The sequence below is a fragment of the Tiliqua scincoides genome, chromosome 8 (genome assembly GCF_035046505.1).
Source record: "Tiliqua scincoides isolate rTilSci1 chromosome 8, rTilSci1.hap2, whole genome shotgun sequence".
Lineage (NCBI taxonomy): Eukaryota > Metazoa > Chordata > Lepidosauria > Squamata > Scincidae > Tiliqua > Tiliqua scincoides.
In genome coordinates this window covers 6,774,275-6,788,726 of record NC_089828.1, presented here as the reverse complement: position 1 = coordinate 6,788,726, position 14,452 = coordinate 6,774,275, and the positions used below count along the sequence as shown (strand labels likewise).

General features: G+C 50.1%; 1 protein-coding gene across 1 annotated transcript in view; it reads left to right on the top strand.

Moving 5' to 3' along the window:
* Nucleotides 1–527: 527 nt before the first annotated feature.
* The window catches only part of IGDCC3 (immunoglobulin superfamily DCC subclass member 3), a 72,989-nt gene continuing 59,064 nt past the window's right edge, over nucleotides 528–14,452 (top strand). Inside the window, 1 exon segment of the mRNA XM_066636314.1 lies at nucleotides 528–819. Coding sequence (XP_066492411.1) covers nucleotides 546–819 — 274 coding nt within the window. The 5' untranslated portion in view covers nucleotides 528–545.

Here is a 14,452-nt window from a genome sequence, read left to right as displayed (position 1 = left end):
GGACTAGATGGGCCTTGGGCCTGATCCAGTGGGGCTGTTCTTATGTTCTTAAACTACAATTCCCAGGAGGCCTTGCAGGTCTCTTGTTATCTGGTGTGCTCCCTGGGGCATTTGGTGGGCCGCTGTGAGATGCAGGAAGCTGGACTAGATGGGCCTATGGCCTGATCCAGTGGGGCTGTTCTTATGTTCTTAACTACAATTCCCAGGAGGCCTTGCAGGTCTCTTGTTATCTGGTGTGCTCCCTGGGGCATTTGGTGGGCTGCTGTGAGATACAGGAAGCTGGACTAGATGGGCCTATGGCCTGATCCAGTGGGGCTGTTCTTATGTTCTTAACTACAATTCCCAGGAGGCCTTGCAGGTCTCTTGTTATCTGGTGTGCTCCCTGGGCATTTGGTGGGCCACTTTGAGATACAGGCAGCGGGACTAGATGGACCTGTGACCTGATCCAGCAGGGCTCTTCTTGTGTTCTTAGGCCCTTGACACAATCTGTCCTTTCTCTTTCCTGTATTCCAGATCTGAGCCATTCTGCAGAGCTTGCTTTCACCATGGAGCCCAGCGACCACATAGCCGTTCAGGAGCACCCACTGGTGTTGTACTGCCAGGTGGAAGGGATCCAACCCATCAGCATCACGTGGCGAAAGAATGGGGTGCTGATGATGGACGATTTGAATGCTTTCGTGCTTGCAAATGGCTCGCTCTACTTCTCCCACTTCCAGAAACTCAGGGGCGACGGGTCTTCCGACGAAGGGGAGTATGACTGTATGGCTCGGAACCGCTTTGGCCTGGTGGTGAGCCGCAAGGCAAGAATCCAAGCAGCAAGTAAGGGTTTGTTTGTTAAGATTTCTGTGCAAATCCCTTTGCTTGGCTTTGTAATAGAAAATGCCTGTTGGTGGTACGCAGCTGGGCATCTGTTAACGGTGTTTGAGACGGAGACAGGCAGTTGCAGCAAGAACTCCATGAGTGAACAAGATACAAATTACAGGAGCTGAGCTCTATGAGCTGATTGTTCATAAATGCTGCCAGACTGTGATCAGAAGATGTCCAAGCTGTCATTTAGCATGCTTTCCTTATCGACGGGGCTGTATGTTTGCAGCCATTCCGTGGGAGCTCTGAAAGTGAGCAGACTGCACTACGAAATCTGTCTTCTAGCTTAATTCAAAAACAAAACAAATTCTTTGCCTTATGACTTGCAAAGATAGGCTGGGAAGTGAGTGGGCCATGCCTGCATGTAACCCCCCAGATCCAGATATCAGGATCAAACTAAGCAGCTTGTCTGTCCCGTGTGCAATTGATTTTTTCCAATATAAAGAGTTGCCTTGCTCAGGATTAAGGCATGAGGAGAGGGGGCATTTAACCTTTTGTTCTCCATGGTCTTGGGTGGGGTCCCCTTCCTACTGCCTCTGCTTGCCTCGGGAGGAAAGCTTTCATGGGTGTCATCTAAATCAGACAAGGACAGACTTCAGGTTTGTGAGATGTACTGCACTTTTCACCAGAACCCATTTGGAGCAAGGCACCTAATGGTGACTGGGATGGGGGGGGGATGAACCTAAGTGGAAAAAGGTGACTCAAAGAGCAGCACCCCACAAGCCCTTCCCTGTGGTGAGCTGCGTACGTAAGTACAAACCCACTCCTGCGTTGCTGCATATAAGAGATTCAGAGCCCAGTCTTCCTCCTACAACAGCACTGACTGCCTTAAAGCAATCGGCACCTGTTGCAAAAGGCGCTCCAAGAGCGTGTGAATTAGCACGCTGCCAGGAGTGCCAGTGGAACGGCCTGCACTGTCCCGCCCTCCCTCGCCATCTTTGGAGTCCCTGCTCTCTGGAGGGTGGAGCTGAGGTGGGAAGGGGATGAAATTGGGGCAGGAAGGTTGCGGCAGGGAGAGAATCCATCATGGAAAGCCCAACTGCAGCCTCCTTGCCCCTTCCTCTTCTCAGCCTTTCGATGGCAGTCATGCTTGTGCATATCCAAGGAGACCCACCGCAGGAGACCCATTGCAGGGAGGCTTACACAAGCGTAAGGGCATTTAAAATCCCCTTTCCCTGCTAAAGCCTACTGGCCCCTACGCCATGGAATGCAGCATTTGCCAGTTAGGTGTTGCTACGATGGTGGTGGGGGAAGAATAAGATTGGGCTGTCAGACACCTCTACAACAGGCCAGCAAAACTGTACAAAGATATGGCCAAAGGCAGACAGTGACTGTTGCAGCTGAGGGACACTGAAGCTGAGAGAGGAGCAATGGGCATAAGGCCTGCCAAGGCAGAGCTTTCTTTAGTCACTTGCTGCTGGAAGTCAGAAGCCCTTTGCCAGTCTCTACTGCAAATAACCCCAAGCGCTGCCAGTAGATCCTTTTTCTCCTTCTTGCCCACCCCTTTGTTCTGTTGTTTCTAGTAAATCCAGTTGGAGGCCTGGCCAAGGGTTGTTGCCTCAAGGTAGAATTCTGCTGTGCAGGCCCAGATGCCAGCTCTTGCTTTCTGCCTGCGTTGCTCTCCTTTGTCTGTCTAGAGCCCTGGAATTTGCTCTCGGGTTTGTGTCTCAGTTTGATGGGAGCTTCCCTGCACCTACTAGTCATAAATCACCCTCTGATTATATTGCTAGATAACAAGCTCTTGGCTGCTAATTGAAGAGCTGCAGTCCAGCTGGGTATTTCCACCTAGCGACCCCCCCCCCCAGTTGGAAGCATTAACCCTTAAAGGGCTGGACATTGGGCAGCAAAAGACCAGCTTGAAAGCACCTCTGCTCCATGGGCAGCCTGCAGCCAGTGTGTAGACCATGATACTTGTTTTGCAGGGTGCATGAGTGTACAGACCTGGAAAAGAAAGAGGGCCCTGAAACCTGTTTTCAGCATTCGAGGTTGTATCTGGCCACATCTCTCTTATTTTCGGCACTTTCCTCCCACACTGGTTGGCGAGTCCTTGAGTGTGTGCAAGTGCCAGGAGAATTATGCCAGCTTTCTCTGTGACATTGCAAAGTGTGCGCTCTCAGACTGTGTAGCTGCAGCAGCTTGGAAGCTCCCCCCCCCCCCCCAAAAAAAAAGTCCCAAAAGGTCTCACCTGGGTTGCTAAAAGAGATCATTTGGATTTGGAAGAAATCTTGGTTTTATGGGATCCTCTTGCTTTTACACTTGGTGTTTGTCAGTTGGTTGGCTGTGGAAAGAGGGGTCAGCTGGCTTTGCCCAAGGATGGCTCGCTAAGTGCCTCTGATTAAGTCTGAAATCTGGGATCCTCCTGGTTCCCAGCCTTGGCAATGACTGGACTGGAGCAGATGGCCTCTTGAACGCTGCTCAAAGACAGGCCACCCTTCCCCGTAGTCATTGTTCCCCATTGTTTGACCCTGAATGGAGTGCGGCTGAAAAGCGAGTCTGCAGAGCCTGGGAGATGCTGCTCAGACGAGGCGGATTCTCAAGAGGGATTGAAAAGGGGCCTCCTCTTCTGTGGCTCGCAGGAGTGCATCTTGATGAGGGGCGGGAAGCAGTGTTCCCAGAATGCACACCACTGGGGCCGCCGCTCACTTCCTCTCTCTCAGGTTTCCTGGCAAGGGGAGGAAGGCTGTTTTTCTCTCTTCCTCACAGTTTTCCTCCTGAGGGAGGACCAGGCAGGACCTAAAGAAGCCATTCCAGGATCAGGCTGGAAACAGGACAGTGGGCAAGAAGAAGCTGTGCTCGGACCCAGCAGGGCTCTGTTTAAGCTCTAATGTCATCTCCCCTCTTTGGGGGGGGGATGGCGGTTAGGCAGCAGTGCCAGAACAAATGAGCAGGCACCTCTCAAGTATTCCTCTGATTAATGGCCACTCTTTTGTCAAGGCCAAGAGCATCTCCCCTCCCCGGCTAATGGCCCTTTGATGCTGTCTTTCGCACCTACCCGCCCTCACCGAGCTCAGTGGCTCCGTTTTCACAGATCACAGGAGGGGAACAATGGCTGCAGGGGCCGGGCGGGGAGGAAACATTGGGATTCTCCTGCAGCCAGGGGAGCCCTAATTAAGAGCCAAGTTTGGTTTCCATTGGGCAGAGGACTGGGGCAGGAGGGAATGGGGGCTGTGGCAGAAAAGTCAGGCTGGCAGGACCCCAAAACAGCATGCCATATATAGGATGGACACTTACTTCTCCTCCCAGGTGCTTCCTTCCCTGGGCTAAGTGGCCTGGTCTACCCCACCCCCCAATTCTGCTGAGACCCCGAGAGCCAGAATAGAACCCAGGAGTTCTGATATTTGAAGTTCCCAATGTCTTTTTCTTTGGCAAAAATTGGCCACAGGAGCGATCGGTGACTGGGAATGGATGGCATGGATGGACAGGGAGCCTGGACTCTTTTGCGCATGTCAACCCCTCAACTTACATAGCTTTTCCCTCATAGTTGCTGCTAGTTGTGATGGCTATCCATTACCTCCAGGTTTAGAGGCAGTCTATCTGTGAACACCATTGCCTGGGACGTAGCAGTGGGAGAGGGCTGTTTGCCGACATATCCCAGTGCTGTGTTTCCTTGAGGTGCCTGTCTGGCCACTCTGGGTGAGCAGATGCTGGATGGGTGGACCTCTCGGCCTGACCCAGCAGGGCTCTTCTTACATGTGAGAGTTAGGAATGGAGCAGCCTGCCTTTGAATACCAGTTGCTGGAAAGCCACATTGAGGGAGGGAGAAGGCTTGAGGCTTGAACTCTCCTCTCATACTGTGGACCTCACTCTAACTGGGACACCCCCCCCCCACTTCTTTTGGGGGGAGAACAACATTTTGAGAGTTCCAGTCACAGAACTCTTATGTCAGGTTTGGCCCTAACAGGAAACCTTTTTGGGTGCAAAGTGAAACTGGAGCACTGCCAGTTGTCATCTGGTGGGAGGAAAGGTAGGGTGTAGCATCAGTGCCTGGAGAGCCTGCAGTTTGGTGTTTCCTGTAGGCCTCGGTGAATGTTGGACCTGAATCTTACCTCTGGGAAGAAAGATGCCCAGAGGGGTTCTCCAAGAATTTCAGGGCCCCCAGGTGCTGCTCTGGCCACCCAGTCTAGTTGAAGCTGCGCTGCTGGTGCTCAGATCCCTGCCATGGCTGCAAGTTCACTATCAGGTCAGCCCATGGTGGGTGGCGGTGAGTGGCCTGAGCAGAAGAGCATTAAAAAGACATGGGCGAGGCGGTGGTGTCCTAGGAAGGAAGGAAGAGCCAGCCGGTGAGGAGGCAGGGCATGGAATTTTGTGTGCAAGAAAGTACTCCCCTTGGAATGGATGGTCTGGAGCAGTGGACATGGTTCTTTCCCCTCCCTTTTTATCTTCACAACTCTTTGAGGTTGGCTAGGCAGAGAGAGAGAGAGAGAGAGATACTGGCCCCAGGTTATCCAGCGTCCTTCAGGGCTGAGTGGGGTCTCCAACTCCCACAGAACTCCCATACAACTACCACACTCACGCAACTCCCACACTCCAGCTCACTCACCCCATTAAGCTCCAAGCTAGATGTGGTGAGGTGACTGCATATCATTTACCCACCATCTGCCCCACTCCATTTTGTTAGGTGAATTGTGGTGTGTGAGCAAAGGGAGACGAACTCTCTCCCAACATCAGGACAGATTGAGCTGCTGCTTTCCATTGAGTCTGACAATTGGTCTGGCTAGCCCAGTATCGTCTGCTGTGACTGGCAGCCTGTCCCCAAGAGTCGTTCTTTCTCACTAGAGAAACTTTCCCATCATCCATTAACTGAATTTTCATTCAATGGAGATGCTGGGGACCAATTCTGACCCTTCTGCATGAAAGTAGCAAGGAGCTCTGCTGCTACATTAGGGCCTCACCTGCCTTATTTTGATGGGCTCTGGCATGCCCCTCCCATGTCCCATGGGGGAACTCCACCCCCCCATTCCTGACTCTCCTCTGACATTGGAACCAGGCCAGGATAAAAAAAACTCAAAGCAACAGAGCCGTGAGGGATGCATCTGCGCAAAATTACCCCAATGGATGGTCTGCACCTACACAAAAGTGCAGGTGTGACTGTCCATGACTTAAATGTCCCTAACTTGAATGTCCGTAACTTGAATGAACCCAGTGTTCCTTGGGAAATGAAAAAAAATGACTAACAGTGTCCACTAGGTTCTGGTCGCATTTGTTCAGATGTGCTAGGGCACAGATGTGACGCCTGGATGCTTTACCCTGGATGCTTGCACCCTCGGGCAGAATGAGTGTTTAAGATTGTGGCCCCAAGTAGGTGGTTGCACATTGTAGCTCCTGCCACCTGTAAAGCAACACGTAAAGTAAGACATTTTTTTTTTTTTAAAGAAATGAATGGGTTTATGCCCACACATCCTGACCTAGCAAGTGGGACCTGAAATGTAAAGGAATGAGGTCAGAAGCAGTGACCAGTCGAGCCCCTGGGAAAAAATGGGGGCTCTGAAATGAAAAATTATCTGTACATACTCTGAAAATCTACATATTCTTTGACAGTACTTTGTTTCTACATTTGTGGGGGGCAATGAATCTGACAGACTGAGATGAAATTACTCCCCAGTTTGGCCTAGCGCCAGCAGCAGGAATACTCCGGGAGCAGGACTTAACTGACAAAGTGTTTTTAAGCCCTGCTACGTAATTATGAGATGCTCGTTTTCTGCAGCTCTTTTCTGTCACTCCTTCTCTCCTCGTTCCCCCCCCCCCAACCAACTGCCAAGGGTCCTTATATTGGGATGGGGGTGGGTAGGTTTTGTCGTGTTGTGAAAAACCTGAGTGACATTTTGACAGCACAACTCCTGGTGCTTGCTGCAAAGTAAAGGCTTCATTTGAATCCAATTTAAACACACTGAACCATTTACAGTTGGGGAGAAATGGAAAGTGGCTTCACGGTAACAGCTTTTTTCTTTTAACCCATTTCTGCCCAGCCCACAGGTGTACATATTTGATCCCTGTTGCGTACATGCAACATTGGGCAGAAATGGCTGAATGAACAGGGTTTTGCCCTGAACACAGAGCTATGGAGGAGCATGAAGGTGATTTCCAGTTGTGACATTCTGAGAGCTCATTCCTCCCTCCCCAGTTACTTCCCTTAAGTTTGAATGCTGCTTTAAAAGAGTTAACAGTTGTTCATGACAGCACTTAACAGCAATGGCATAGCTAGAGGGGGTGCAAAATACTACGTTTTGCAGGGAGGGTACTTCACCGCAGCATGCAAGGGGCCCCTCCCCTTTAGAGCCATTCCAAGAGGTAGGAGCAAAACAGAGGTGTCTACCTGGCTGCAAGGGGGAGGGGCCTATAGTCTGTCTCCAGGGTCCTCTATTACAGACTACCACCCTGGGCTAATTCTTGAGCCAGCACCCTCTACTCTAGCAGTGTCCTACTTACCAATCAGAGAACAAAGTTAGCACATGGTAAAGCCCTGCTTGGATTGTACCATTTCAGATTGAAGGTAGGGGGGATCATGTGTTTGAACACTCTCTAACTAGAGGTGTTTGTTTGATAGGAAGACAGCCTAAGGGCCGAACCCTATCCAACTTTTCAATGCCGATGCAGCCACAATGCATCCCTAAGGTAATGACGCAACAATCCCTTACCATGAGGAGGCCTCTATGACTGCCCTTTCACAGCAGGATGCCATGTTGGTGTAGCTCAGTGATTTTCAATCTTTTTCGTCTTATGGCACACTTTGTCAAGGCACACCATCAGTTTTTTGAGAATTGACAAGGCACACCATGCTGTTGGTTGGGGCTCACATCCTCCAATGGCTCTACTAAAAAATGACCCTCCTCCAAACTCCCGTGGTACACCTGCAGACCATTCGCAGCACAGTGGTTGAAAATGGCTGATGTAGTTGTGGCCAACGCCTGCTAGAGTTTTGCTGTCATCACGGTCTCTGTGTCAGCAACATGTTCTTCAACACAAAGCCCCAACATAGAGTCTCTTGGAGACACCCAAGATCAAAGCACTGGCACCAGCTCGACCTGATTCTCACCAGATGCTCCAGCCTTCCCAGCATCAAGATCACGCGCAGCTATCAGGGTGCTGCCTGCGACACCGACCACTCCCTGGTGTGCAGCAGAGTGAAACTGCAAACAAAGCGACTGTACCACACAAAAAAGGAAGGAAGACCTCGCATTGATACGAGCAAGACCCGGGATCAGAGAAAAGTGGAGGAATTTGCACGAGCGCTTGAGGAATCCCTTCCAGGCCCGGTCGATGCAAACGCATCCAACAGATGGGAACATTTCAAGAATGCCGTTTACAACAACGCCTTGTCCATATTTGGCAAGAAGACCAACAAGACGGCAGACTGGTTTGAAGCCCACTCTGAGGAGTTGACACCAGTCATTGAGGAAAAGAGGAGAGCTCAAGCAGCATACAAGGCCTATCCTAGTGAGCGCAACCTGCAGGTCCTCCGAGCTGCTCGCAGCAAAGTCCAGCAGATTGCCAGGAGATGTGCTAACGACTACTGGCTCCAGCTCTGCTCCCAGATACAGATAGCAGCTGACACGGGCAACATCAAGGGGATGTATGACGGTATCAAGCAGGCCCTAGGTCCAACACAGAAGAAAATTGCCTCTCTGAAGTCTGCCACAGGTGAGGTCATCCAGGATCGGATGCAGCAGATGGAACGCTGGGTGCAGCACTATTCTGAGCTATACTCCAGAGAAAATGTAGTCACCGAAGAATCGCTGAACAACATTGAGTGCCTGCCTGTGCTGGAGGAGCTTGACAGTGAACCAACCCTAGAAGAACTTCACGTGGCCCTGGACTCCCTTGCCTTTGGCAAGGCACCTGGAAAAGACAGCATCCCTGCTGAAGTCCTCAAGTGCTGCAAAGAGATCATCGTCACTGAGCTGCATGAAATCCTCTGTCTCTGCTGGAGAGAAGGTGGAGTACCTCAAGACATGAGGGACGCAAACATCATCACGCTGTACAAGAACAAAGGCGACAGGGGTGACTGCAACAACTACTGTGGCATCACTCTCCTTAGCGTTGTAGGAAAGTTGTTTGCCCGAGTTGCACTAAAGAGGCTCCAGGTACTTGCAGAGAGCATTTATCCAGAATCACAGTGCGAATTCTGAGCCAACAGGTCCGCCACTGATATGGTATTCTCCCTTAGGCAACTGCAGGGAACAACGACAGCCACTCTTTATAGCCTTCATAGATCTCACGAAGGCTTTCGACCTGGTCAGCAGGGATGGCCTCTTCAAGATTCTCCCCAAGATTGGATGTCCACCCAGGCTCCTCAGCATCATCAGATCCTTGCACAAGGACATGAAGGGCACTGTTGTCTTCGATGGCTCCACATCAGACCCCTTTGACATCCGAAGCGGTGTGAAGCAGGGCTGTGTTCTTGCACCAACCTTGTTTGGGATTTTCTTCGCTGTTCTGCTGAAGCAGACCTTTGGAACTGCAACAGAAGGCATCTATCTCCGGACCAGATCAGATGGAAAGCTCTTCAACCTCTCCAGACTGAGAGCAAAGTCCAAAGTCCAGCTGAAATGTCTGCGTGACTTCCTCTTTGCCGACGATGCAGCTATCACTACCCACTCTGCCAAAGATCTCCAGCAGCTCATGGATCGTTTTAGCAAGGCCTGCCAAGATTTTGGAATGACGATCAGCCTGAAGAAAACACAGGTCATGGTTCAGGATGTGGACTCACCTCCCTGCATTACAGTCTCTGCACATGAACTGGAGGTTGTCCATGACTTTGTATACCTTGGCTCAACGATCTCCGACACTCTTTCTCTCGATACCGAGCTAAACAAACGCATCGGTAGAGCAACTACCATGTTTTCCAGACTCACAAAGAGTCTGGTCCAACAGGAAGCTGACGGAACATACCAAGATCCAGGTCTACAGAGCTTGCGTCTTGAGTACACTTCTGTACTGCAGCGAGTCATGGACTCTTCACTCACAACAGGAGAGGAAACTGAACGCTTTCCACATGCGCTGCCTCCGACGCATTCTCGGCATCACCTGGCAGGACAAAGTTCCAAACAACACAGTCCTGGAACGTGCTGGAATCCCTAGCATGTACGCACTACTGAAACAGAGACACCTGTGTTGGCTCGGTCATGTCATGAGAATGGATGATGGCCGGATCCCAAAGGATCTCCTCTATGGAGAACTCATGCAAGGAAAGTGCCCTTCAGGTAGGCCACAGCTGCGATACAAGGACATCTGCAAGAGGGATCTGAAGGCTTTAGGGATGGACCTCAACAAGTGGGAAACCCTGGCCTCTGAGCGGCCCGCTTGGAGGCAGGTTGTGCAGCATGGCCTTTCCCAGTTTGAAGAGACACTTGGCCAACAGACTAAGGCTAAGAGGCAAAGAAGGAAGGCCCATAGCCAGGGAGACAGACCAGGGACAGACTGCACTTGCTCCCAGTGTGGAAGGGATTGTCACTCCCGGATTGGCCTTTTCAGCCACACTAGCCGCTGTTCCAGAACCACCTTTCAGAGCGCGATACCATAGTCTTTCGAGACTGAAGGTTGCCAACTACTAGTTGCATTGCCGCAGGAAAGTTGGATGGGGTTGGTCCCTAAGTCTTTCTGAACAGAGTGGGCTTACTTCTGAGTCAAATAAATAACACCATTTTCAAACACCTCTATCTCTGACTTGTTCAAAAATTAAAAAAAACAAAACACAACCCCTAACTCAGCACCCTGCATGTGGAAAGGTAGCACTTCAGAGAGAAGTGCAAAAATTATCACTTTTTTTTTTCAAAAAAGGGGAAGATAATGATTGTGTGAACCAACCCATTTTTAAAAATTCACATTGTGCTTGCACCCCACTTCCATAATTTAAAGCTTTCCGCTCTCTGCCACCCACAGCTACTGGTTCTCCCAGGATTAGAGATTTGCAGCCACACATTCATTGTCAACCAATGGCCCTCCTTCCGACTCCTTTCACTGCTCTACTTTGCTTGCTAAGGCATCAGGAAGCAGATGTCCAGAAAGAGCATTCCGCCCCCCCTTTCTTCTGCTTCCCAAGTTCTCACACACCACTAGAAACCTTCTCAAGAGGGGCATACTTTAGTTTTATAATGTAGATGAGCCCCCTTTCCCCAGTCTTAGGCTTCCTTAAAACCCAAGGCTGGGAACACTAACCCAGCAAATTCACAAAGCTTATTAGGGTCCCAAGTGCTTGGACAAGAGGGGGATTTGCAATTTTAAGTGCAGAGGGATAATGATGATAAGCATCATAATTTTAGGAAAGAAGGGGGGAGAGGCCTTCCCTCACAAATGGATTCTGTAGTTGCTTTATTATTTTTTTTTCCAGTGGTCCGGATGTATCAGACCACCCTGCCCAGAGCAAACAAATGAGTTTGAAGGCCCACAATTGCAAGCCTGCCTTTTAAGGATTCCTCCAGGGGATTCCTGAGTAATGGAGGTCAAGCAAGGTCGTCGGGGAGCACCAGGGAATAAATCTGAAAGCACTAAGTCTCTCCCCCCCCCCCTTTTAAAGCCATGCATAAAAGGGTTATTTTGTGCAAGGGGCACCTTTGGAACAATGCCTTGTGAGCACGTGTGCTTGCACACCCCATGCACAGACACACAGAAAACTGCAGAATAAATAGCAGGCCTTGGACTAGCTCCATGTACAATGCTGTAATTCTGATGTACTCAAACTGTAGATGGCCTGAGTGGGCTATAATGGCAAAGTGGGGTTTGCTGTGGAAGAGGCCGTCAGGGAGGGAAGTGGCATGTGCAGTGGGTGGGTGGGAAGGATGCTGCTGGTCCGTCCCCACAGCCATCAGTGGCAGATTGCAAGGGGCTGAAGGGGTGGCAGATTCAGGGTGCCTTTTGCCCCATGTCTGCCACAGCTGCCTCCCTCCAATCTGTCACCAATGCAAGCTGCACTGGTCTGTTTCCCACTCACTGGAGTGCAAAGCAGATAATTGTGCTCCTTACGCACTGCCCTTAAAATCAGAAGTGCATTCATGCGGTCCCTGCAGTGGCGTACGCAAAGGGGGCAAGGGATGCAAATGCCCCAGGTGCCAGGCGCTTGGGGGGCGGTGCTGTGATCTGCTCACCCCAATTTTGTTGGCGCGGTTGAGAACCACACCAACAGTGGCTACAGGAGGGCAGCCGCTGTCAGCTCGATTCCGCACTGATTTGAGGGCCGCCCTCTTCTCCTCCCCTTTCTTTAAAGGGTGCCAGGTGCTTTATTTAAAGGGGAGGAGAGGAAGGTGGCCCACAAATGAGCAGCGAACCACACCTAGAGTTGCTGTGTTCCTGCGGCCACTCTAGGCTTGGCTCCTGACTGCACCTGAGGGTGGTCCTTTCAGTGCTCCTTTCAGCGCTGCTGCTGCCAGTAAACCCGCCATAACCCAGTGAGTGTACTGGGCAGGGGTCAGCAGCAGGCAGTGCTTGACCTTGATGGCAGAGCCGAGAGAAGCCGCTTTCAATCCCCAGCATGCATTGCTCCTTTGATGTAGCATCACTCTTGAGCGATGCTTTCCTGGAGATGGGGAATTTATGCTGTTAGAATTAAAATAGTGCCTGCCAGTGCTGGTGCTAAGAGGGGGTGCCTACCAGTGCTGGAAGGATGGGGCCCAGGCATCAATGTCAGCACTGGTACCCCCTCCCCACGTGCTGGGTCCTGGCTGTTTGCCCAGGGGTCCCAGATGTTGACATCAGACCTTGCTAAAATTAATGGGAGGAGGGGGGAAGTCATCCCACAAATTCAAACTTCTGCGGGCCTGATGAAATTGAAACATTTCCCCCAGCATTCTAATTGTGCCAAGAGAATGAGTCTTGCTGCTCCACAAAACAGGTGCCACTGCTGAAAAGCTCCTGCGGTAGGTGTCAGCCCCTGCTGGGCAAGGAAGCCGAAAAAGATTGCAGGGCATGAGAAGGTACATCTGGGTGGAAGTCCCATTGAAAATCTTCTAGGCTCTGCACTTGGTCACAGCCTCCACACATATGAGAAGACACTCACAGGGCCACTGCATGCAACCCATGAAAACATACAACTTCTGTTGTGGATTCAGATGAGCAGGTTTTTCCCAGCTGCGTTTTTTAAAATAAACCAACCAGCATTTCTCAAACTGTGGGTTGGGACCCACTAGGTGGGTCGCGAGCCAGTTTCAGATGGCTTTGCATAGCACTTAGGTCAGCTGCCATTGAAATTACAGATCTGAACATCCAGGGTGCAGAGCTGCTGGGCAGGGTAGGCTTCTGGTGGGAGAGACAAGATGCTTTGCCCTGAATAGGTGGAAAGATGGCTGCAAAGCAGGGAGGGCTGTGTGGTTGGAGAAGGATCCAAGTCTGCTTTGACTTCCAAGCAGGAATGTTTGAATTCTGAGTCATGCAAAATAACAGCATGAGCGTGCTGTAATGGGACCTTTGGCTGATTGCATCTTAGGTTTGAAGCCTAAATTGATGATGTCACTTCCAGCCATGACATCACTTCCAAGGTAATGACATCACTTCTGATGGATCCTGACAGACTGTCATTCTAAAAAGTTGGTCCTGGTACTAAAAAGTTTGAGAACCACTGAAATTCCTGACCACACAAAGGATCTGTTGAAGATAGTTCTGGAAGGATTGGGTGATAAAATTAAGAAATATTGATGACTTATATTAGCTGAAAAATAGGCAATGCTTCAAATAGTTCCCTCAGAGTCCTTTGACACCATTGATCAGAATTTTTAAAACCAAACCAGAAGCCCCGCTGAAACACTCTCTCACTGCAGGCAGATAATGTTCACTGGATGAAATCCAGCCCACTGGTGGCTATTAAACGTGACAGTGTAATAAGTCCAATATGTATTTCAATTTACTTTGCAGCAACTACATTTAATTTACTCACTGCGGGGTTTGGAATGTAATCTTCCCCATTCCTACGATTTGTCGAATACATTATACATAAAGTTGCAAGAGGAGGGAGCCAGGCTGCCTCGTGATTTGTGGCCCAGATGACATGGCGGATGTGAGCAAATTAACTATGAAATCTTAACAGTGCATAGTTTAATTATATTTGCAGATGAATTAAACCCTTTGCCTCTCATTCCAGTCACGCAAAAGCTTGATTAAAGTGGGCAATTCTTTCCCCCCCTTTTAAAAATATATCAAAGGTTCTGGAAATCACACGCATTGAAAGAAATTTGGAGTTCTGCTGCTTGAATTGGGAAAATGGCTTATTAACTGGGTTTCCACAGAGCTGTCTTCCTCGCACTTAATGATAGCTGGGGCACGTTGAATTAAATTTGGAGGCATCCATTTACACTTTTCTCTCCACAGATTTCCTTCTGGAGCAGTAGCTCTTAAACATTTTAGCTCCGGGACCCACTTTTTAAAATGACACTCTATTGCTGTGATTTTCAACCTTTTTCATCTCAGGGCACACTGACAAAGTGCTAAAATTCTCAAGGCACACCATCAGTTTTTTGACAATTGACAAGGCACACCCATTAACAGGAGGGGCTTGCATTCCTCAGTGGCTCAACTAACAAATGACCCTCTCCCAAACTCTTGCGGCACACCTGCAGACCATCCATGGCACACCAGTGTGCCACGGCACAGTGGTTGAAAATGG